At 41.7% G+C, this 24,752-nt stretch overlaps 1 protein-coding gene across 1 annotated transcript in view; it reads right to left on the bottom strand.

Moving 5' to 3' along the window:
- palmdb (palmdelphin b) overlaps nucleotides 1-15,062 on the bottom strand; it is a 51,256-nt gene extending 36,194 nt beyond the window's left edge. The window contains 2 exon segments of the mRNA XM_078938785.1: nucleotides 3,427-3,477; nucleotides 15,043-15,062. Coding sequence (XP_078794911.1) covers nucleotides 3,427-3,471 — 45 coding nt within the window. The 5' untranslated portion in view covers nucleotides 3,472-3,477; nucleotides 15,043-15,062.
- Between the last annotated feature and the right edge of the window lie 9,690 nt (nucleotides 15,063-24,752).

Here is a 24,752-nt window from a genome sequence, read left to right as displayed (position 1 = left end):
GCCGTTAAGCTCGATGTGGTATTGTCGTTGGAAGTTCTTAATAATGGAAGTTATTAAGCCTGCGTGAGTAGCATGCATAATGGTTGTTATGGCGTCGAGCCCGTCATAGTGTGATGGCAGCTTAGAATAATGGATGTTACTAAGCTTGTGTGAATATTATGCCAAATGAAATGTTTATGGCCGTTAACCCCGTCATAGTATGAGATGGAAGCTTCGAATATGGGGTTATTTCAGCATGGCATAAGATGTCATCGGGAGCATTGTATTGGATGTAAGTTTGTGTCATCCTAGGGTCGTTCATGGCGGCTAAAATTGTAGTTCCGCACAGCGTTTTGCAGACGTGGGCTTTATGTTCTAAGATCAGGTATGAGTACTTCTTCTGTCGGCTCCCATTTCATTTCTTTCCCTCTCTTTTAGGTAGTATTCTCCCCTGGTGAATGGGAGCGGCCCAACGGTCAATGGTGCCGGGGTAAACACATAGCAGATACACTAGATAGCATGTTCCCTTCGTAGAGTGGTTCTCGAAGGGATCGGCCAAACGGTCAATGGTGCCGGGTAAACACATAGCAGATACACTAGATAGCATGTTCCCTTCGCAGAGTGGTTCTCGAACGGGTGCGGGCAAACGGTCAATGTACCGGGTAAACACATAGCGGATACACTAGATAGCATGTTCCCTTCGTAGAGTGGTTCTCGAAGGGAGCGGCCCAACGGTCAATGGTACCGGGTAAACACATAGCAGTCATACTGGAAAATAAAATGGAATGAAGTGAAAATGGAATGCGGCCGAAAACACACCTCATCTTATTTACACACTGATTATACATTCACATTTTCTTCTTCTGGATGATCTTGGGTTGGGGGTTTTGTTACCCTAAAGCGTAAGGAAAATAATTATCTAAAGAGAAGTCCTCCCTCAAGTGGAAGCCGCGAATGATGAGTATAAAATGCATGGTGTTTAAATTGAATCAGGTTGTGTAATTTCGTTTGCTCCCCTCCAGTCTTCTCTCTCTCTCTTCAGATAGTATGCTCCCCTGGTGAACTGGAGCGGGCAAACGGTCAATGTACCGGGTAAACACATAGCAGTCATACTGGAAAATGAAATGAAATGAAGTGAAAATGGAATGCGGCCGAAAACACATCTCATCTTATTTACACACTGATTATACATTCACATTTTCTTCTTCTGGATGATCTTTGTGTTGGGGGTTTTTGTTACCCGAAAGTTTAAGGAAAAAGAATTATCTCAAGGAATTGAACGGAGCCTTATGCCAAACCGAAGTTGTGAATCTCATTGTGAATGCCAACCAAAAGATGTGAAAATCTAAAGATGTTGTGAAATAAATATTCTTCTGCAAGAGTTGTCTGACTGAAATGTCTTTTAACAGAGAAACACTTTTGTCACTTTTTATTTTGAGCAATGAAAACCAAATGTTTTTGACATAATAGCTTCAAACATTCTATTAAAACCTCATATTTTTTGTTTTTTTCTGTTTTCTTCTTTGTGGTTAAAAAACGTGTCATATTCATTTATTCGGGTATTCAGGAATAAGTATAGTGCTGCGTATAAGCGTTATGATATGGTTAGTGAACACAACACACATCCCCCTTATGTGGTTCACCTTCAGCCAATTGTTATTGTCCCGACTTGGTAGAAGGAGCTCTCTGATTGGACGTCTTATTGGGTGTCTACATAAAAAGTCCTACCAATGGCTACAGTGGGACAAAAAATGTATTCAGTCAGCCATTAATTGTGTAAGTTCTCCCACTTAAAAACACAAGAGGCCTGTAATTTACATCATAGGTAAACTTTAACTATGAGACGAAATGAGAAAAAAATCCAGAAAATCACATTGTCTGATTTTTAAAAAATGTGTTTGTAAATTATGGTGGACAATAAGTATTTAGTCAAAAAAACAAAAGTTCAACTCAGTACTTTGTTTTATAACTTTTGTTGGTAAGGACAGCAGTCAAACATTTTCTGTAAGTCTTCACCAGGTTTTCACAAAACTGTTCCTGGTATTTTGGTCCATTCCTCCATGCAGATCTCCTCTACAGCAGTGATGTTTTGGTGTTGTTGCTGGGCAACACAGACTTCCAACTCCCTCCAAAGATTTTCTATGAGGTTGAGATCTGGAGACTGGCTAGCCACTCCAGAACCTTGAAATGCTTCTTATGATGCCACTCCTTAATGGCTCCATTCATTCTTCCCTTTACACGGATCAGTCGTCCTGGTCTCTTTGCTGAAAAATTACCCAAAGCATGATGCTTCCACCCCCATGCTTTACAGTAGGTGTGGTGTTCTTTGGGTGCAACTCAGCATTCTTTCTCCTCCAAACAGTAGAGTTCTTCCCAAAAACTTCTATTGTGGTTTCATGTGACCATAGGACATTCTCCCAATCCTCTTCTGGATCATCCAAATGCTCTCTAGCAGACTTTAGACTTTTGTCTCTCATAGTTGTGTTTTACCATGACCTAAATTACAGGCCTCTCTCATCTTTTTAAGTGGGAGAAGTTGAACAATTGGTGGCTGACTAATCAGAAAGATCCCAGGAGCAGGAAGGACTCGAATCCAAGGGTTTGGGAAGCCAAAAGATTTAACAAAACAAAATCCACCACACATGTGGGACATAACGTGGGTTAACTGACAGGACAAACACAGGACACTGCGACAACAAGAACACAAAGACAGAAACCTAAATACCTAACCGCACTAATGAGAAACTAAAAAGAGCTGAGAAACCAGGTGAGTGCACAGAGGGAGGAGGGGGGAGGCTGCAGCCCAGCCGTAACCATGACAAGTGCCATCGATGAGAACATCAGGAAGAAGGAACATGAGAAACTGGAGAAATACCAGGGACTCAGAGAAGAACTGGAGAAAGCCTGGAAAGTGAAGGTGACAGTGGTGCCTGTGGTAATTGGAGCACTCGGGGCAGTAACCCCCAAGCTGGAGGAGTGGCTACAACAGATACCTGGAAAGACCTCAGACCTCTCAGTCCTGTAAAGCGCAGTGCTAGGAACAGCTAAGATACTGCAGGACCCTCAAGCTCCCAGGCCTCTGCTAGAGGACCCGAGCTTGGAAGAGAAGGTGAGAGGGGTGGTTTTTTTTTTACATATCTTTTTTCTGTAGGTACCCCTCAATGTAAACAACTGCATTTTGTACATTAGAGCCCATATTGTTGAGGCTGAGGCATTAAGTATATTAAGTATATATATTTTCAAACTGATTGTATGGCCGTCATCTTTAGAAATGGCAGCCATTGTTGATTATTTTCTTTTGTGAAAGAGAGGATCCTAAGGTACGTCCTAGACAAATTTGGTCCTTGTTCCACAAAATGCACACTTTGACTGAAATATCAACCAAAGCGGCTCCGAAAGGAACCATAGAGCCAGCTTTATTCTTGAAGTGACTGCTGAGTTTCTTACCGTGATGGCTTGAAGCCTCTCCTTCATCAGGTCGGCCTCCTCCATGACAGCCTGCATGACAAAAAACAACACAGAATGTTTCTTAGACCAGCAGGAGTTTTCATCAGCGAGAAATGTAATTCAGTTTCGGTGCAAAAACAATTTTCAATTTTCAAACTAAAGTTTGTTCTTATGGAAAAAAACTTGTAAAAACCCTGCAACCACACAAAAACGCATAGACACACACAGACAATATTACACACACACACACACACACATGCAGTTAGTCAAAGTGGGTTCCCCATCTGAAGGGTGGACACTCCCTTCTTTTGTTTTGCCTTTGTGTTTCTGTTACAGCTCACTGAAATGTTCTCCTGTGTGTGTCGACACCTGCAGCCAGGTGTTCAGCCAGGTGTTCAGCCAGGTGTTCGGCCAGGTGTTCAGCCAGGTGTTCACTCACTGAACCCCGTTTGTTCCTGCTGCCACCACTGTTCCTCTGCAGTAGGTCATAAATCAACAAGGGTTCGTTTCAGTATCATTGTATTTATATAGCACAATATTAAAACAAAAGTTGTCTCAATGGGCTTCAATTGTATATTGAACATTAAATCAGTCATAGCATACAATAACTGATTGCAAAACTAAACTGTTCCTGAACTGGAACTCTTCTTTTAAAATGTGATACAGGGAAGTTTTCTACATATTAATTATTATGATTGGTATTTATCTAGCATTTAAGTATTTTAACAAAAATTGAAGCACTTTTTGGATTCTTTTTTTAGATTTTGTTATTTTTAGTAGCAAACGTTTTTGTTTTGTGTTTTTCAACAGGGGTTGTTTTTAATGTATGAATATTGTACTGACCAGGAAGCACATCTAATTTCATTGTACTTGTGACAATAACAAATAAAGATCTATCTTAGACCCTCCTTCTCATTAAGGAAAAACTCAGCAAAAAACGGATTCCAGGAAAAAAAGAAGAAACCTCAGGGGTGTCCACATGAAGGAGGGATCCTCCCCCAGGACGAACAGGTGATGTACCGGAACTCTTAGAGAAGAATTTGCTTATCTAACTTTACAACTACATGTTTAAATAGTCCAGTAGACGAGGTTCATCCAGATGGAGTTGGGGGACGCGCTGGGCGTGTCAGACGAGCCAGAGGCGAGGTCTACGGTCAAATGCAGGAGCAAAGAGGGGCCAACTGGAATCTGGAATCACTCCCGCTCCCCCGGAGAGGAGTGGGAAAGAGGCACACAACATGAATAGCACTGCACGGATGTGTGACACGGGCCATGGATGCTGGTTTCTCTGTTACATGTCAGAGGATGACTGATGCAAGCCTAGGCAGCAACATGATGACTCAGTCGATTGATGGGCACTCTAGACTGATCAACACAAAGAACCCAACTCTGATGCAGAGAAAGCTGGTCTGCTACTGAGAACATCCAGCGAGGAGCTTCTTGAATGGGTTCTAGGTGGGCTTTTCTTCAGGATCATGATTCAAATGAAAAATGACAGTGATAAATAAATGAATTGATTTACTCTGTCTGAAGGACAGAATTGTACTGGAGGTCAAGTACTAAGCATGAACACTGATCTGGGTTTACTGGGACACCAACAGGCTTCGTGTAATGAACTTTGATAAAGACCTTAACCGCAAATACTTGATCTGAAGGGCAGTTCTCTTTATGATTGAGAGTCACAGTGTGGTCAGAGATGAGAGTTTGTCAGATCACAGAAGAAAAAGGGAGCAGAACAAATGCTGGGACAAAACATTTAGTCGAGACAGAACTCCAGACAAACAAACCAGATTTTCTTCATTGCTGCCTTCTTGAGGAAAGAAGGACTTCTGGCTTTGTAGAAGAAAAATATAAGAAGTGGGGGATAAAAAAGCTTTTTTACAATTCCATTTAGTCAGCACGTGTAATCTTTTACATTTTATGACTGTCACTGTCCTTTGCAAACCACTTAACCAGTGTCAAAGATGTTTTTATTTAGGATTTTTAACTAAACTCTCTTGCAGAATGTTGTTTGAAAAACTACTGGCCCTCACAGAACCGGCCATGGCCTCATCGAATCCAGATGATGTCATTTAACCTGCATGCAGGAGCTTTCCCTGCTCCGTTATGGCGTGGTGCCATATGTGCTACACCTGTTCCTTTGTAACACGTGCACATGCTAGAGCTGGGTTAAGGTTACACGCCTGTTTGACTCTCAACATAACAGTGGCCTCATCAGATTCAGTTGTTTAAAACAATGACGTAGCCTCTGTTCTGCTGATATGAAACAACTTCAGGACAAACAATGACATCAACCAAGCCTCCATTTTCCTCAGCCAGAAGCACGGATGTTACAGTTCTTCAGAATGTAATTGTAAACCCTGATTGAATACTGGCTTCAAAAGGGAACAATTTTCATTTTGTCCCTTAAAAAAAGTCAGATTTCAGCCTAAAATATCAGCCCATGTCTGCTGTGGCGTAAAGTCTTTTTGCTACTTTCTTTTAGATTCAGATTAAAATGAGATTTTAGACCAGTCAGCCAGTTTTCTCATGACTCTGCAACACGGTTTGCCTTTGGTTTTGGGCCAAAGAAGACAAAAGGATTTCAGCTGTTGTTGTCAGCCATGTTTGCTGCATGCAATGTGGAGTCACTCCCATTTTCCTGTGTCCTTATAGGGGTGCATGGGTTCATGTTCTGAGGAACCGATGGGTTCTGGAGTTTAAGCATTTAGGCTGTGTGTGTTATTTTTGGCATGTCCTTGTTTAAATAACACAAAGGTGTTAAGGTTGCAGTCCTCCTCAGTTGCAGGAGTGGAGACTTGTTTGTTAAACACAGTGATAATATGCTGAATGCGATTCGCGGGTCAAATCTTCATTGGACGCCTTTCTTTTGACACACATGAAATTCACGGTTGGATGTTGGCTCAAAATCTTCAGAAACTTGACGCTCCAGACATGTGTGGGAGGAGCTACTGCCTAAAGTTTTAAGCATCATCACAACATTAAAGGCATTGACTGTATTCGTCATTTACAATGATGAGGTTCATTTATTTATGTTAAGAAGCATCTTTGATCATGTTTCCATGTCTGGGTTCATGAGATCATTTAGATTGACCCAGTGTGGTGATCTTCACCGCCTACTGCAGCAGGAGCCGCTTTCAGGGCTACTTCTGTCTCTCCATGACCCAGTTTGATGACTTGCTGTCCCACATTAGTCAGAGGAGAGAAAAACAAACAAAATAATAACATTAGATGATCTTATTAATGTAATCTCAATGGAAAAAGAAAAGCATCATAAAGTGAAGCAGGAAAACTGTCAGACTCTTCCCATGTTGATTTTGGACTCCACCTGATTACGTCATCAACATGTCATGGGCCAAAGCCGGGTCCCTGATTGGTTGACGTGACAAGTTGCCAAAGTTGCCAAAGTTCCGATTATTAAACCCTCAACACACCCCACTGTAAGGCCCACATCACGCTGAAACGCCCAAATCTGCCCTGAATGCAGATTTACACCTATAAAAAAATGTGCTCAGTTCACCAAACAACTCTCAATTGTTTGTGCTCTGAAGACAACCAATAGTTGGTTATTCCAGCAATGTTCACCTTCTGAGGCTGACGCTGAAACATTCTTCACATCCCGCTGATTATCACACAATCCTGTAATTTCTTATGTCCACTCTAGACAGCAATGAACATCGTCACAACACGATTTTGGAAATGACGACACAAATGAGTTCATCCTCAAACCTGTCAAGTGTTCAAGTTTGTACCCTTTGACTGTTTTCTGCTGCATTCTTGCCTGCTGTTTGTTACCACACAAATATGTTTCTAATTAAAACCCACTGCATCGGCATGTGCTTCACCAACAGCACCGCAGCTCAGGAGACAGTCCCCCAAAGGGTCATGGACTCGGTCCAGAAGATGCTCAGCTGACCTCTCCCCCTCTCCACCTGAACTGTACAACTCCCACTGTTTCAAGAGGGACCACCACATCCTCAAGGACACAGTGTGACCTTCTAGACGGCTATAAAAGCAATCAGAACATGAACAAGAGTAAAGAACAATGCCCATCCCACAACACTCAATAAACATAATACACACATGAAATGCTACAACTAGCTGTGCAATAAGTGGACTGATTGTGCAACAAATGGGCATAAGCAGAGCTTAAAAGTAATTCTGAACGGTCCAGTACTGCGTGCCGGTTTAGCATCTGGTGAAGTTCAGCTGTGTGGTGGCTCCTTATTGCTTTAACATTTATTCAAAAGCAGCTGCAGTCTGATGCCGCTAAAACCGTGAACCAGGCAGCACTTTATCTTACCTTTTTTCTCCAAAACAGATCAATACTGACATTAGAAACCAGATCAGGGGGTATTCCAGGAAGCATGTTTAAACTCCCCTGACTTTAACCCTGAACTCTGGCTGAAATCCGCCTGAACTTGTTTACTCTGGGTCGGTTCCAGAAGACTGAATATGAGTTAGTGTAATTACGCTCGACTTGGTAACCCTGGGTTAATGCGCATGCACAGCAGGTACATAAAGACATTTTCAATGGATCGCCGATTTAAGGAGTCACCATGGAAACACGTGGAGAAAAAAAATACACTACAATGAGTGTAAAAAATATACTCTAGTGAGACGGAGTCTGACATTTTAATGACAGCGTATGAAGATTGTACGCCAATTAAAAAAGTATATATATATGTATATTTGAGAACACCTTCCCATTCATTTGTATGAGAAGCTCAATTAACTGCTCCTTCAAAATGCTCTTGATCTCCTTAACCAACACGTCACTGACTTCAAACTCCATATTATGAACCACAAAGAAAGACTGTTATTCAAACTTTGCCTCCAAGTACAATCAAAGTTACACCAAACAGAAGTAGAACAATTGCCATAAAAATACACACTTTTATTTCAGACTCAGATGTGGTCCATAGAAAAAGATACAAATACAGTATACATAATAAAAAGTAAAAAGATATAAATTAAAAAGAGTATAATCGCTGTATCCAGTGTTTCCTCAGGGCAGAAGTGTAGCGGCATGAGCTTCTTTTGGGATCAGTCAGAGACATGATAATTGAGTTCTTAGATTTGTCCAGGCGTTCCATAAGGCCGTATGTAAGCTTACGCAGTAGTGCTTCACAGGTGGGGATGTGAGCATCCACAAACAGCTGACTGGCTCTGTACCACCTTGGCACCTGTAGCAGAAGCCTAAAAGCATCATTATAGGCCACTAAGAATTTGCGGAATGTCCCACGTCCATAGTTCCACCAAAGAGGGGCCGTATACAGAGGAGTGCAGTAAGCTCTGAACAGCGAACACTTCACTTGAAGAGAACACGTACTGAATTTTCTCATCAGCATGTTTGCCTGAGCATAGAGTTTACAGTACTGTCTCTGAATGTCTCTATCATCCCTCCAATCATCAGTAATGAAATGAAAAAAATGAAAAAAATGAAAAAAAAAGATTAATACAAGCACTGTTGACAATCCCGGACGAGCCCCCAAAACCAAAACTAAATTCAGCCACAGCTGAATTAAAATAAAACAGCTGGTTTTTGTTTTTATTATTTATTCTCAACTTTTTATCTTTACAAAAGCATCTACATCAATACATCATACTATGTCCAATCTTATCTTTTTTGTTGATCTGTAGATCTTTGTACATTTTGTACATTAGATTATTGTTATTATTTTTATTTTTTATTGGCTGTTTGCATCGTGGGTTGAGAGGAAGGACATTTTATCTGTAATGAATATCATGTGTATACAGTATATTTGACAATAAAGCTGACTTGAAACTTGAAATATATTTGATTTGTTGTCCTGGGACACTCAATTCATTCATAATCAAGGAGCCATATTTTTATGGAAGTTGGAGGTTGGTTTGTTTGCAACGTGACAAGAAAAGCAATGATTCCTACAGTTTTCTGAACACTACTGTGATTGACAGTTTAATGTAAAAGCTACTGCAATGGTAGGAGTGAAATATGCAGCAAAATTAATACATTTATATCTGAAAAAGTCTTTGAAAAAAGAAGAATGCAGGGAAGATTGCTCAGGAGGAAGACTGCGGATGAGGATGAAGATGTACACGCTGAAATAAGTAGAGAGGAAGAAAATGAGAAAGGAGGTGCATTTCCTGCATTTATGAAGTTCTTTCTTACAATCATTAATTCAAATAGTTGTTCCATGAAGCCCAGTTTACATTTTTATTTACAGTCAAGATCTATTCTCAAATGCATTTATCTTTATTAGAGCTTGGCGACTCATTTTAACAAGGATTCAAATCATATCTGTGGTTGCAGATACGATTACCGTAATAGTAGATATCTGTTCATTTTTGAATGATCCGATTCTCTACACAAGTGGAAATGAAATCTGTGTCCAAACAAACAAGTAAACTAGAATGAATGTCAAATCCATTCACATGTTAGTTTCCTAAAGTTCACCTCTGTTGTTTTACCACATCCAAAGTTTTCAAAGGGAACATTCTTAGAACATTCTAGACACTGGATGGTCACATGACCTTTTTCAAAATCTGTCCACACATTGGACTGGAATGAAGGACTGATCAGTTTTAATGGCATCACATGTGTGTTGTCTGCTGTGATTGGTCGGTTTTACCTCATAGTAAAATAAACTACCATGTCTCAATACAAATGGTATCCAAGGTCAATTATCAGCAGTTTATTTCATTTTGAAATGATTTCATAATAGTTTGATTTGATTCAATTAACATCTTGAATCAGACAGATCATTTCATTGATTAATCATTACCTCTCTGATATGCAGTTACTGCTATTAAAAATGTATGTTGGGGAAACTTGTCATAGTACTAGCATAAACAAAAATCTACTTTCACCCTGGTAGTAAGTGGTACTAGTATGGGAGTAGTATTTTTTAAATGTATTTTTATTTTTCTTCTGTGTTGTGTCTTAAATTTGCCTTAAATGGTTCCATAACTTTGTTGTCATTTGGTTAATTTTTTCTGAACACCCAACCGTAAGAACACTGAAGTTTTCTTGTTCGTGTAAAATGTCACAATGCCAATAAAGCCTATTCTATTCTATTCTATTCTATTCTATTCTATTCTATTCTATTCTATTCTATTCTATTCTATTCTATTCTATTCTATTCTATTATTTTGTTAGGATAGTCTTTTTACAGCACACATCTTTCAGAGTGTGAAGCTTTACCATTTGAGGCAGGAGCTTTTGCAAACCTCAATGAAGGAAAGTTCTAAATGAAGTCCAGCGGGACAAACTGACCTCTAATCTCTGCCTGAAACCTGATATGTTTGTCGACTGAAGGGACAAATAGATACCTTTTCTGATATTTTACTGGCTTTAAAAGTGTAGATGTTGCTGCTGAAAACAGATTATGTTTCATTTGTAAAAGGACAAAAAGTTCCTTTATAGAAGGGTCACTTCTTCTGTACGGAAACAAACCTTCATATGCAGACAAACACACACGGTAGAGGATCGACTCTCCCAAAGTTCAGTTTCATATCTATAATTTCTACAAAACAATCTATTGACCAAAGTATACAGTGACGCCTCCTGTCTTCAAATTCCATTTCTAAACTTTAAAACCTCTTAGCAGGGCCATTTGTCAAAAAAACGGACATGTGTCTTCCTTATTTCAGATTTGACAAAATTCTAAACTTAATGAGTCAGCTGTTCAAACATGGAAGTAAATGAGTATGAATGCATGACAGGGTGGTCGTGTGAAAGAGCGTTTGTGTGCTCAGTCTAGGTGGGCGTGTCTGCACTGCAGCTGCAGCCTCTGATGCTGACGGACTGGATAGGGATGAGTGTGAGGCAGAACATACGACATTCGGTGCTCTCCTGCAGCCTGTGATGGCTGCTCCAACACACGGGGTCAGAGTAAGACTGCTGCCTTCAAGACACTTTCCCCAAAACCGCAGTTATTATTAAAAAAACATCATGAACTTTGGATCCAGCAGGACTCAAAAACCAACAAAAAGGAGCCAGAACAGCTGATAATGAATGCAATAGAAATGTCAGTGCAGAGCTGCTCCGGGTGCACATTCATGCCCGCCCCCTTACACTCCTACATCTTCAGCCTGAAAGCAGCGCCTCACTCAGATGTGGCAAACAAGTAGATGTTTGATTCCCATTGCAAATATTAATGATCGTAATTCATGGTTTGGAGTTATTCCACTTCGTTCTGTTTGAAATTTGCCAACATTTACACATAGATTGTAACCTTGAAGTAAAAGGACTGCATGCATTGTAGCTGCTGGGTTACAGTTAGCAAACTGATCAATACTCCAACCTTTTGCATTGTGGGAGTCTAGATGGGCAAACAAAAATATAGAAGCAACACTTTAAGAGTAAAGTAAAAGGCTGTGAGGCCTTAAGGAATGAAGGCTACACTTTCTGAAAGAAGCTGCAGATTGGTCTGCACTTCCTGTCTCCTTCAATAGATCATGTCAATATTCGCTGCAAATCAAATGTGACCTTTAACCCCTGGACAGTGGGATAGGCCTTACATCACTGTGAAGATGCCACACACAGACTTTAGGAGGAAAGAAGCCAGATTCTCATGCTACAGTTGGAGAAGAACAGGACAGAATGCATGCAATTCTCGTCAAGGATAAAGCTAAGCTTGACTCTGAGAGACGATGCGGATGGAGGCATGTAAAAGTCAAGCTGTGGATAGACGTCCACCTGTTTACACTATGGAGGTCTGATCCCTGTCTGCTGAAAATAGAGCCGGGATCACAGCTGGACCAGCATGAAGGCCTTAGTGTGGGTTACATAAGAAGGGTCCACACATCCTGTTAGGCTGAAGCCTTTGCTGCTCTGCAGAATGAGGCAGAAACAACAGGAAGACTTTAAAGTAAAAACAGACTGGATTGAAACCAGGTCAGTCCCGGCTGCAAGCACCAGCTCAGGTGATTACAGTCAGGTTCTGAGTGTCAGACTCCCCTCAGTGAAAGCTGTACCTTTAGAAACATGTACACCCACTTTATCAGCTCCACCTGACCATACTGGTACCGGGTTGGACCCCCTTTGCCTTCAGAACTCCCTTAATCCTTGGTGGCATGGATTCAACAAGGAACTGCAACATTCCTCAGAGAGTTTGGTCAACATTGACATGATAGAATGTCAATAAGGCTAGACTGCCTGACACGGGGCGGCTGTGGAGCAGCGGTAGGGCAATCAACCTCTGATTGGAAGATTTCAGGTTTGATTCCTGCCTTTCCTGCCCATATGTCGAAGTGTCCTTGGGCAAGACTCTGGATGCTTTGAAGAAAAGCATGCACGATTTATAGCATTCATAGCAGGTTTGTCGGCTGCACTTCCATGATGCCGATCTCCCGTTCCACCACATCCCAAAGGTTCTCTATTGGGTTCTGGTGACTGTGGAGGCCGTTTGAGTCCAGAGAACTCATTGTCATGTTCTAGAAACCAGTCTGAGATGATTCCAGCTCTTTGACATGGAGCCTTATCCTGCTGGAAGTAGCCTCAGAAGATGGAACACTGTGGTCATGAAGGGATGGACACGGTCAGCAACAATACTCAGGTAGACTGTGGGGTTTGAACCATGCTTAACTGCTACTAAGGAGGCCAAAGTGTGCCAAGAAAATGTCCCCCACACCATGACACCACCACCTCCAACCTGAACCGTTGATACAAGGCAAAAATATGTGTTAATGAACAGTGGGACTTGTCTCATTTTGGTGTAACAGCTCAAACATTTGACATATACTTGCGAAGTTTTTGAACAACTATGTGAAAAATGTAATACACTTATTTACATAGCAGTGCTAGAACACAGCCACAACAAAAGTCAACCCCACCTATGTGCATTTTAGTCCACGCCCCCTCAAGTTGGTTCAGAAAGCATGAAGTATGATGACTGACACCTTCAGGTGAAATGTTCTCAAAGTGTTAACTAAACTTTACAAACTTCTTCAGTGTTCACAGCCTCCAACACAGCAAGAGGAAACAGTGCTGCAGTCACCGCATTCACGGTTAGGGAAACAGCTCTGACTGAACCTGACACACCAGATGGTTGGAAAAGCACTGCCATCTGGGAAGGCCTTGTTCTCAAAGAGGGAAAGCTTGGCTCATGACTGGATGAGCCATCTGTCCGTCACTGTCCAACCCGGAGAAACCTCAGTTAGGCAGGAAAACAAAAAGGAGTAATTCAGTAAAATGTAACTCTTGCCAAGCTCAAGCTGTAAGGAAAGTTTAGATAGTGTTCATTCTTGTTCGTTTCGGCAAAGAAATGTCCAACCTGACTTAAGCTGAAAAGTGGAAGAACTGGCTTCATATTCTACAAGATGGACATCTTTGTGATTGTGAGACAGCAGATTTATGAGCTGAAAGAATAAAGGAAAGATGTGTTCTTAGTTTAAATGATGCAGATAACATGGTGCACTGGGATGTACTCTCAGCTCTGCGTTCTCAAAATGCCTCAGGACGTTGAGAAAACCATCTCATTGCACAACAATGTTGGTGCCCCCAAGCAACCTGACAAATGATGAAGCCCCTTTAGGATATGCTCCTGTGGTAAATTGTAGTCAGTCTAGTAAATCGTTCACTGGGGTAGATGTAAAAATGCAGGTCATCTCTTTCTGTGGCAGTGGAGTGCTGGTGTGAGCTGACCTGCCCTGTCAGCTCCTTATTTACAGCTTTGACTTTTCCTGGACCCAGGAAGTACTCTGGTCCCAGACACACAACCCTGTCACCTTCAACGCTGTCTGGTCATTCAGCCTAGACTCTTCTAACTTTTAATCCCTTAATCTGATCTCTGATGGATTCTGGGTACACAAATGAACACCACGTCTTTGTTAGACACTCTGTTGTCTCCTAAACACCAGTTAATGAGGTTCACATATCAGCAATTCACAGAGTCCAATGTTCCAGACCTTGACATGTTTTTGTTTCTGTTTCTGTTAGCTTAATAAAACCATGGTCCTCTCCACGGATTCAGACTCATCCCAAACCACAAAGGATCTAAGGGAAAACTTTGAGATGTAGACATGCAGCCAACAATATCACGACAGAGGAGTCCTGAATCTTCTTCAGGACAGGAGGCTGTGGCAGAAATAAATGGTTTAAAGTTGTTCATATTGAGTGCAGTGCAGGTTAAAACCTTGCAGCATTGGTGAAAGTGAGCACTGCTTCCTGTGTGACCATCTCCTGCCTGTAAACTGGGAAAAGTTTGTTGGGCTTAGTTGTCTACCTCCAACCAAACACATCCGTGCATTCAGGAAGACGGCATTCATCACAAACGTGCACGTCTTTACTGACTTAGATGCATTTGTTCTGTGTAACCTCTGAAGGATTACCACAAGTGAGAGTGTCTGTTAATCCATGAATAAAAATACTTACAAACAAACCTCCCGCTGAGATGCTACAAGCAGCCAACAGCTTAAAGGAATTAAAGGATTATCGAATCAAGAGATCCTTGTTTCTAAGATGTCTTCCTCCGAACCACAACTAAAAAGTCTGGATAGCAGAAGTACGAAAGGAGAAATTCACAGCATGACTCTGATCTACACTGTGATACCTAAGAAACCAGAGCATCTCTGAGAAAGCTGGGTTTCATAAAGCTCTGACACGCCAAGCGGAGGCTTTACAGTACTCACCGGCTTTTGGCTCAGTGTGTCCTCAAACAGCACAGAGGTTTCAAACGCTGGGGCTCCCTCTCACAGCAAATTCTGCATTACTGAGCCTGAGGTGGAGTGAGGAGCCGGTGTAGGCTGAGAGAGATTCAGGCTGACGGGAATGCTCCCTGTCTCCTCCCCCTCTCTGTTCTCTCTCTCCCCTGTACTGTATTGCAGCTCCTACTGCTGCATGGCCTCTTTTAGCTCATCTTCATCTGAAGGCAGCTCACCTGGATGTGTGCTTTGAATGGGTTACCACTTTTTACTTTCACACAAAACCTTCTTTGTTTTAAAGTTTTTTTTTTAACACCAACAGCCTGAAGCCATGGAAACTGTGGAGGATGAAACACCCACAGACTGTTGGAGAAGCCTCTGATGGAGACCACATGGACATGACAACCAAAGGCTGCAATTTATGACAGTTCATTGATCCAGACCCACATCTTCTCTGCATTTGTCTACTTTGAATTTAAAGTATATTACTACTGAGTAAATGAGTTGAAATGCATTATTTCTCTGAGATGAATAACTTATTCTTCTATTGGCAATTGTCTCATTATCTCATAATTTATGGAAATGTATTTAAAATGTGTTTTTTGATATAATCTATTCTTTCTTGGTCAAAGGTTATCAGTGAAGTCATGGTCATCATTAGGGATGCGTATCGTTAAGGTTTTAACGGTACTACTACTCTTATTGATACTGCTTATTAATACATTTTGAGGAAAATAAATAAATAACAAATTAAGAACATAAAGTGTTTAATTTCCTAGTTATGCAACAACATTGTTTTTTTAACTGAACATTTGACTTTATACATGATAATGTTACAATACAAACCTGGAATGCAGGTGAATGTGCTAGACCAGGGATCTAGAACCTGAAACTCTCAAAGAGCCATTTGGATCAGTTTCCCACTGAGATGAAAGCACAGGGAGCCGCAACACTAGATGTGTTAGAAAAAATGTTTTTGCTGATATATCGCCATAGTTTATTTAGTACTTGAATAGACTTTTCTGTCTGTCAAACACCAGAGTTAAGATGAATTTGATGATGGAAACAAATTCACTTTGATGCAGACTCCTGTCTCTTTATTTATTTTCTTTAATTCCAGTAAACCCAATAAATGACATTAATTTTATTGATGAAAACTATTTTTTATTAGGAAGCAGCTGTTAGTTTGTCTGGAATTATAAGCGGTGAGTCTAAGCCCCGCCCCGCCTCTCTACCTGTTTGTTGTTTTTCCCCTCCAGCGTCTTCTACACAGACAGCTCAACATACGGTCATCATAGCAGCAAGGTGACAGCACAGTGGGGGCGTCCTGACACAAATTTAATTAATCTTACACGGAAATGGGAGTTTTAGTCTAGGGGGGAAATGTTTTTTTTCCCCTTTTTTTGGGGCGGTCACGTGTCCGCTACGAGATCGCCACTGACTGTCTTTCCAGAAAAACGTTACATCCCATAACAGACTCTGGTCGGCGTTCACAGCCGCAGACACGCCCCCTCTGCATTAACGCTGTTCTCTACCTGACGGTGTTAAAGGCTCCACCACAATCTGAGAACATGATAGTTATTTTACCACAGAGATCTGCAGCTCAGGGAGGAAAGAGACGCATTTTGGACCGTTTAGCTCTTTCTGCCATCGTATATCTTTGGTGGCGTTCCTGTGTGCGCGCCGCGTTCTGTCTGAGCAATAGCCCCACCCCTCAAGCACACAAATAACCAGACAGACCTCTCCTCTTCAGCGAGAATAGAGAAATTAATATATACATTAATTAATGGCAAATTGACTGACTTGGTGAGTTAAATATGGCAGATAACGTTTATATCTTGTGCGACTTCTCCAGTAGCAGAACCGTTGAGGTCAGATCAGAACGATACTGCGGTCTTGAAGAATGCTGACCCGGGGCTCGTTCAATACCGGGGCTCGATACCCATCCCTAGTCATCATTAGCTAATCTGAGCATAGGCATTTAGACACATTTTCTTGGTAAATTTAGCCAAAGATTAGGGAAATTCTGTTTTTATTTTCATCTGTAGCTCATTTGCAGTGACAGCAGTGAATAGTGGTGCGAAGATGACTCTGGTGGTGAGGGAGATGAAAAGACAACGGCAAAATAAAGGACCAAGTGGTGGAATTTGAAAAATGAAGAGTGTCATGTGACTTTTAGGGAGGAGGGGAGAAATGTTTTAGAGAGACCAAGAGGTTCTTCCAGATGACTGGACAGCTGCAGAGGAAGTGATCATGGAGAACGAGAGGAAGGAGCTTGATGTCTCATCTGGAAGGAAGACAGAAGATCAGCAGACTTGGAGGTGGAAGGAAGAAGTTCAGAGGAAAAGGTTAGATAAGAAAAAGAGGAACAGGGACAGGCAGCACAAGGAGAAGATGGAGGTGTCAAAGGTCAAGCAGAGAGCAGGGGAAGGTGTGTATGACACAAAGGTGTGAAAGGTAAATGTGTAAGGTTGAGGTAAAGAAACACAGATGGAAGGATGTTCAGTAGGTTCAGGTGATCAAGGACATAGACGGAAATGTGTTGACCGGTTCTACATATGTGATGGAAAGATGAAGGAAAACTTTGAAGAGCTGATGAATGAGGAACGTGTTAGAGAACACAGAGGAGAAGAGGAGGCTGTTGTAGAGCAGGAAGTACCAAAGATCAGTAAGAATTAAGAGATGAAGAGATACTGCTGGAGAAGACAGAGGATCAGTGCTGATGTTGGATGCTGATGTTGGAGCTTCCAAAGAAGAGGTCTAAAGGAAGAGCAAAGAGGAGGTTCATAGATGTGGAGAAGGAGGACACGAGAGTGGTTAGTGTGAGTGAGGGGCATCAGAGGGCAGGGGTAGATTGAGACAGATTACTTGTTGTGGCGACCCCTGAAGAGAAGCTTCTTTCCCTGTGTCTGTTGCTTTCACTGGCGCTGTAGCTCCTGTTCTATACACTGAATGAACCTGTGAAGGCACATAAACACAATCTACTGCCATTGGTTTATAGCTCATCACGTCGATCGTGATCAAAGGACGTGTGTAGATCGCAGGCCATCAGAGAAAAATTGCAAAAATAAAAATGTCGTCTTCCTCACCGAGAAGTACATGACATGATTGACATGCAGAATGCCCAGTTGAACATCCTGTCATACATACATCACTGCACACGCGCGTTTAAATACACTGAGCGCAAATTGTTTCTCCCATTGGAAAGCCACTGCCGGGTCCGCTGGTCCCCGGTGGAGGACCGGTCTGGCCCACAGGAGCATTTATTGAGGCCCGGGTCATTCCTTGTGCCTACTCGATCAAGACCACGACGCCCCGTCTGACCCAGCCTGCCACCGGCTCCGCGGTTTTCATAATAAAATGCATGTCGTATTACTACAAAATAATACTAAGAGTCCAAACAAAGCTTTCTCCTCACAATGATTTGTGTACTCTTACTTTTTAAGTTATCAGTACATAAACATAGTATTTTGCATTTAAAATACTGTATAAGTTGTCATCTTTTGAACTATTAATACATAAACAGTATTTCAGACTAGATTAAAAATAATAGGTAGATCTCTTGGAGCTTGTCGTCTCAAAAGTAGCTCGCATGCAACAAAAGTGTGGGCACCCCTGGGTTAGTGATGGAGACTGCTGTGTCAGACAGACCATTAGAAAATAAAGCGTTCTATCCAGATGTGTTACAATAGGGGGAAATGGGCTTCAACCACACAACCTCTAGATTTGTAAAAACAAATTTGTAGTTAGAATTAAAATTTGTGTGCATTTCTTTTTGAACCAAATAGAAAGAGTGAGGGCAGAGTCATGGATACAAGGAAAATTGAGCAGCTTTTAAAAAAAGATTAAGTGCATTTGTTTTTCCTTCTTTCAGCACAAGAGGAGTCACTTGACTCTCTCCTCCTCCAAAAAGACTTCTCTCTCTAAACAATGACCATGTCTACATGCACACCATGTTTCATTTAATGTTTCCATCTCCTGATCAGGGTAATGATGTTAGAACGTCTGCACCAACAGTAAATTCCTGCTTACATGTGAAAAAACATGTTCTGAATAACATTATCGTTGGCACAGAGTGGGGTTAGTGACTGTCCTCGTCTGCGCTGCCGTTTTTTTTGCTACTTCTCATCATGTGCTTGGCAACAGCAGCTGAGAATTTGAGGCAATAAAAAACCCAGCAGAGCAAACTGCAGAGTCAATGTTCAGACATCAGTGAACAACCATCTCAGTGATCAAAGAAAGTGTTTTAAATGTCTTAGTGAGGCCATACTGACAGTCCCGGCCCAGGGCCTATACCGGGGGTGCCTCAGGACCGTCCTCCTGCTGGTCCTCCAGAAACCCTGCCTCATCTGCCGTTGATTACCTGGATCAGGTGTGTCTAGCCAGTAAGGAGCTTCAATGGCAGGTTGCTTGGAAAACATGTAGGACATGGGGACCGCTGGTCTAGACCATGGAAAATCACATTTTGAGCTTTTGAGTGTAGCATAATGTTCGTTAGTAACACAGATGACACAGATGCACATGACCTTCCGGGCACAAACTGTACAAGGGCCGAATGCTGGTTTCCTTGTGAAAGCTCTCTGTACATAAAACCTTTAATTGGAGAAGCTGATGTTGCCATGGTAACATTTCTTCTCATGATTTGTGCATAGAAGTCCCATCACATATTGATGTGTCTATTACACTGATTTTAGACAAGCTTGTTCTGGGAAATACTGGGATGGGTTCGTTACATTTGACAAGCTTTCATTTGAACGGGAGCTGTTAGAAATAGACGTTTGCCACTGTCACTGTTTCAGAAACATCGATTGAAAGCAAAGAAAGACTTTGCAGACAAAAACAGCTCAAAGCATTGAACACTTCTGACTTCTGGTGGTACGGGAAACTTTATGGTACAATGTTAATATAATTTGAAGTTCACGCTTAAAGACTGAATGTTTTATCCAAAATCCACCATTTAAATTTGAATGCAATCAGTTTAGATTGTTACAGTGTTTCTCAAAACAAATAAATGTATGGAATGACTTAAATTAAGATCTTTTTTTGTCTTAAAGCTCAGTGGTATCTCTGGACTGTGAGGTCATGTGGTCATTTCGCAGCTGTATCCTGTAAAACACTTTGGACGTGCTCATTGAAACACACTAAGCTCTCTTTCTATCCTTTTCCAGCGTTCTCGTTTAAACAGCAGCATTGCTCTTCTGCTGTTGGTCGGACAGCCTTGTTCCCATAGCAACAGCTGAATTGAAGTGCTGTGTTGTAGCTGTTGCAGTCTAAAGATAGAGTCCTTGCAAACACAGTTTTGCGCTCTCAGTTAACAGAACTCCAGCAGAGGAGCAGTAAACACAGCAGGCATGGTCTGGTTTTTGGTAAAAAGACAAAAAAAATGGGTTGATCCTCTAATTCATCATGGGGAGGATAATTATCTTGTGTCTGAATTGTCATATTTGTGGAGAATACCCACCCATGAGGGCACATGTAGAATGACAGGTTGGATGGGCAGCAGTGGTCATTCCCTAGAAACGTACGCTTTGTTTGTGTGAAAGTTCACCTGAACTCTGGTGCAGACCAAACCTGCTCTGTTTGACAGCAGCGCTCTCCATTCACTTGATGGTGAATCAAAGTGCAAACTGAGCTATGTAGATATTTATGAATTCCTACAGAAAGTTACACGAGGCATTAAAACAGACTATGGGAAAAGACTCGAACGGACAGCTTTCCGTTTGGTTGAGTGGTCACAGCAAATGTTTTATGCCATTTTCTAAAAGTGAAGCAGTTCTCCACACAGACTGGTGTGCAAAGGCTAATGTTTCCCTCTGCTGGTGAAGAAAGCAATGCAGGAGGGTTCTTTGCTAAAAAGAATAAATGTAACCAACTGTAAAAAACACATAGGCTGCAAAAGAAATCTAATATTTGATATAACATAGCATGAAAATGAAAACACAGCCTGCTATTTAACGTCATTCCAGGCGTCATTTGGCGATGGTGGTGTTAACGTCTTTTTTTCGTGTGTACACTGGTGAGAAATCAACAACTATGTGTTCACAAAGCTGAGAGGAATGTTTTTACCTGAGATTCTGATGTACTGACGTTGTTTTGGCTGAGTGGAAAGTTTCTTAGCATGACTAAAGGTGTTTCAGACCTGTGGGGTCAATGCCTTTGTAAGGGGAACAGTCCTGTGTGAATATCACAGGACATTTGAAACAATATGACATTCTCTTCCCATTCTAAACTATGTTTGTCCTTTGAAGCATAAAAGCTAGACGTATAGTGCGATGAAACAGTCAACCTCGCCCTACGACCAAGCATGCTGATTGGATGACACAAACTCTCCTCTGCCACCAAAAACGACCTGCTATTCTGTGCTGTGGAGCTGCAGCTTCCCCCGCATGGAACTCAGAGGAAAAATGCGATGGAGGCAATGATTATCTTTAGTCGCTCTGGCATGTTTATGTCACTGAACACTTCCTACAGAAGTCCACAGAACCAGAGGCAAAAACAGGGAAAATTATATTTCTGGACGTGCTTAGTGTGATGACGTCATATGCTTTTCTGGTTTTGAGAAATGCCCCACAGTGGTGAAAGTAAAAACCTACATCCGTCTAAGACAGATCAAATTAACTAAGTACATTTTACACAGTAATCCAACATGTACACTCCCCTGAATGCTTTCATTATGTGGTACTCTTACAAATGTTTCATGAACTGTTCTTTGTCAGTCTCCCCTTCACCCCATTGGCAGCCCTGTGGGGAGCCCCCTACTCTGCATCGTGAAGTATGCAGATGACACCACAGTGGTGGGACTCCTCACTGAAGAGGATAAGGGGGCCTACAGGGATGAAGTAGAGTGGCTGCTCCTGAACATCTCAAAGACAAAGGGGTTGATCATCGACCACAGGAGGAAGAACACAACCACATCTCCACTTTCCATCAACAGGGAAAAGGTAGAGAGGGTTACAGACTTCAGGTTTCTAGGAGTACAGATTGATAAAGACCTAACTTGAAGCACAAACACTTCTGAGCTGCTGATAAAGTCCCAGCAGAGACTTCCTCAGGGTGTTGAAGAACAACATCTGCCAGACCCCTGCTGTCCTCTCACCGGTGCAGAATAGAACCCATCCTGATCTACTGCATCGGTATGAGGTTCACCAGCACAGCAGCTCAGAAGAAAGTTCTTCCAAATGGTCATTGACTCGACAGAAGATCATCGGCTATCCTCTCCCGTCTTTACCTGAACTCAGTGCGGCGATTATTTATGAGTCCACCATCTTCTGAAGATAAAAACGTTGATGGTTTATCAAAAAAATACATTTAAATTGATTTATTGGGTAAAAAATGTTAAGATGCAATGCATTGTGGTCTTTGTTTGCTGATCTAGTGAGCATCACTCCACACAGGTTTTTTTCGCCAAGGCTTCTGGGAAATTTCCAGGGCACTCGATTTTGATATTGTAAGTTCAGACAGCAGTACAAAATGGCGAATGCACTCTATAGTGCACCATGTAGAGGTCATGGTGCGAATTTGGACATTCACCAAGACTCCTCCAACTGTGGGTACATGTGCTAGCAGTGGGTAGGGACAGTCCAGTGTGAGCATTGATGCTAAAGGCAGTTTCAAAAACCCACGTTAGGCGTGTTCTTGAATGTGCCACACATGCCCGGTGGGAAGCTTTTGAGTGGGTCGTGGCATGGCCCAACCCTGTGTGACCGTGTAACCAAGTGGATGGAGGGGATGCAATGACATGTAGCACATTAACTACACATGTTGGATTTCTAAAGATGATAAAATGATTTCATTCTGGAAATGTGTGTAGAAGACAGACACAGTGTGCAGTTGCGTCCATCAGGCTTCTTCACACATTTTGAAATTTAGCCGTCTGAACTTAGAGAGAGGAAACAGCGCTGAGACAGAACACAAACACTTCTAAGCAACTAACACCATCATTGCTGCCACATTAACCCTTGTGCTATCCTAGGCACTTTAGCGTTGGGAGTTGGGTCATCTAGACCCATTAGACAGTGCTCTGAACCTTTTTTCTTCAATGATTTGTGATCTTCACTGTCCATGGATTACATGAAATCTTTCCACCTTTATCCACCTTTGTCATGGTAGGGAGAACACGTCAATGGAAGGGGGGGTCATCTAAGATAGCACAAGGGTTACACTGAGCTGAAGGGTCTTCAGAATTGAAAAGGAAGTTAGTTTTTCCCTAGCAAAGTTCGTGTTGGTAGTTTGTATCAGTTCACTTCAGTCACATTATTTCAGTTCTGTTTAAATGAACAACAGAAAAGAAAGAAAACTTCAGTTTTGATGGAGAAGCCACAATTTGCATTGCTTAACTTGAGCCCAACAAGGGCCAAAAGTCCAGAACATTCCTCATGAATGACCTCCACATTCAGAAAGTAGCCCAGAGTTGGTCTAAATATATTTTTCATTTTATTTTTTTCTCCTGCTGTGATGGACAAAAAAAATCAGTTCTAACCATTGTCTCTTTGTAAGTATCAACATAATAATTCAACAGTTTGATGATGATCTGCAAATCTAATTGTTTAAAATAGTAAAGTGTCATTCTTTGTTTTACTTGCTAAGAATCTCTGAAGTTTAAAATTTGCATCAGCTTTGACTTTGAAGCCCAGAGGTTCTGGAACATTGACCCCATAAAAAGACATCACTAAAAGCCCAGGTTACGCTGATTTGGAGTATCCTCAAACTTTAAAAAGTGTTGGGTGGTTAGAAATGTTTTTATTGATTCGACAAATGCTCTGAACTCCAAATAGTTTCTCCTTTAAACTCTGTGATCTACTTAGACCAAATGATGATAATCACACTTGGCAGTGAAAATAACTTTCGTCACACTTCAGATAAAACCAGCATGGAAGTGTTGTGGGGGTGCAGAAGTGAAAACAGCTAAATTATCAAGCACAAGAAAATGAGGACCTGAATACGTGTAAAACTGACAGGTTTTCGTCTGTTTTAATCTGAAAGGACACATCTTGGGCAAAAAAAGGATCAACAGATCTCTGATTTTATTGTTGTGATGTCAGAGTTCAGAGGCTGGACTGGAAGTAAGGTTCTGTGTGTGCAGGTCTACTACTGAAGGGGTTTGCCAGAAAACAATAACTACATTGCAAACACATTGAGTGTGTTGTAAAAATAAATTTACACAAATGCAACTTTGGTATTGTTTTTTCCTTTTAGTCTTTTGACTTTTTATTATAGATATTTTTATTGATTCAAGTCATTTAGTGGAGACAGCTGAGAGGGGAAATGTCAGTCAGACACTGATGGGGGCCCCATGACAGGAGCCAGGCAGCTGTATGGAAACCCTAAATCTTTATTTAGGCACTGCAGTTTTCATTCCTTTGAATGAGCAAGAATGCTCAAAGGCACACAAAAGGACTGCTGTTTGCAGGCAGCTAATGTGATAACCCGGATCAGGCCGGTACAATGTGGTTTGAGTGGCAGTTGAAGGCGGGTGCCTGGGAGGCCCAAACCGCGGTCTTGGAACTTTGCTTTTGGGACATGGAACCTCACCTATCTGGAAGTGACAGAGCCAGAGCTCGTGCAGGAAGTTGAGTGGTACAGGCTAGATCTAGTTAGGCTCTCCTCCACGCAAAGCCTGGGCTCTGAAACTCAGTCCCTCGAGTAAGGTTGGACTCTCTACCATTCTTAACTTGGGCGTGGTTAGAGGCAGCGGGCCG

The sequence above is a fragment of the Oryzias latipes genome, chromosome 20 (assembly GCF_053564925.1).
Source record: "Oryzias latipes strain Hd-rR chromosome 20, Olatipes_Hd-rR_3.1".
Taxonomy (NCBI): Eukaryota; Metazoa; Chordata; class Actinopteri; order Beloniformes; family Adrianichthyidae; genus Oryzias; species Oryzias latipes.
The sequence above is the reverse complement of the archived record's forward strand: the minus strand, read 5'-3'. Positions and strand labels throughout refer to the sequence as shown.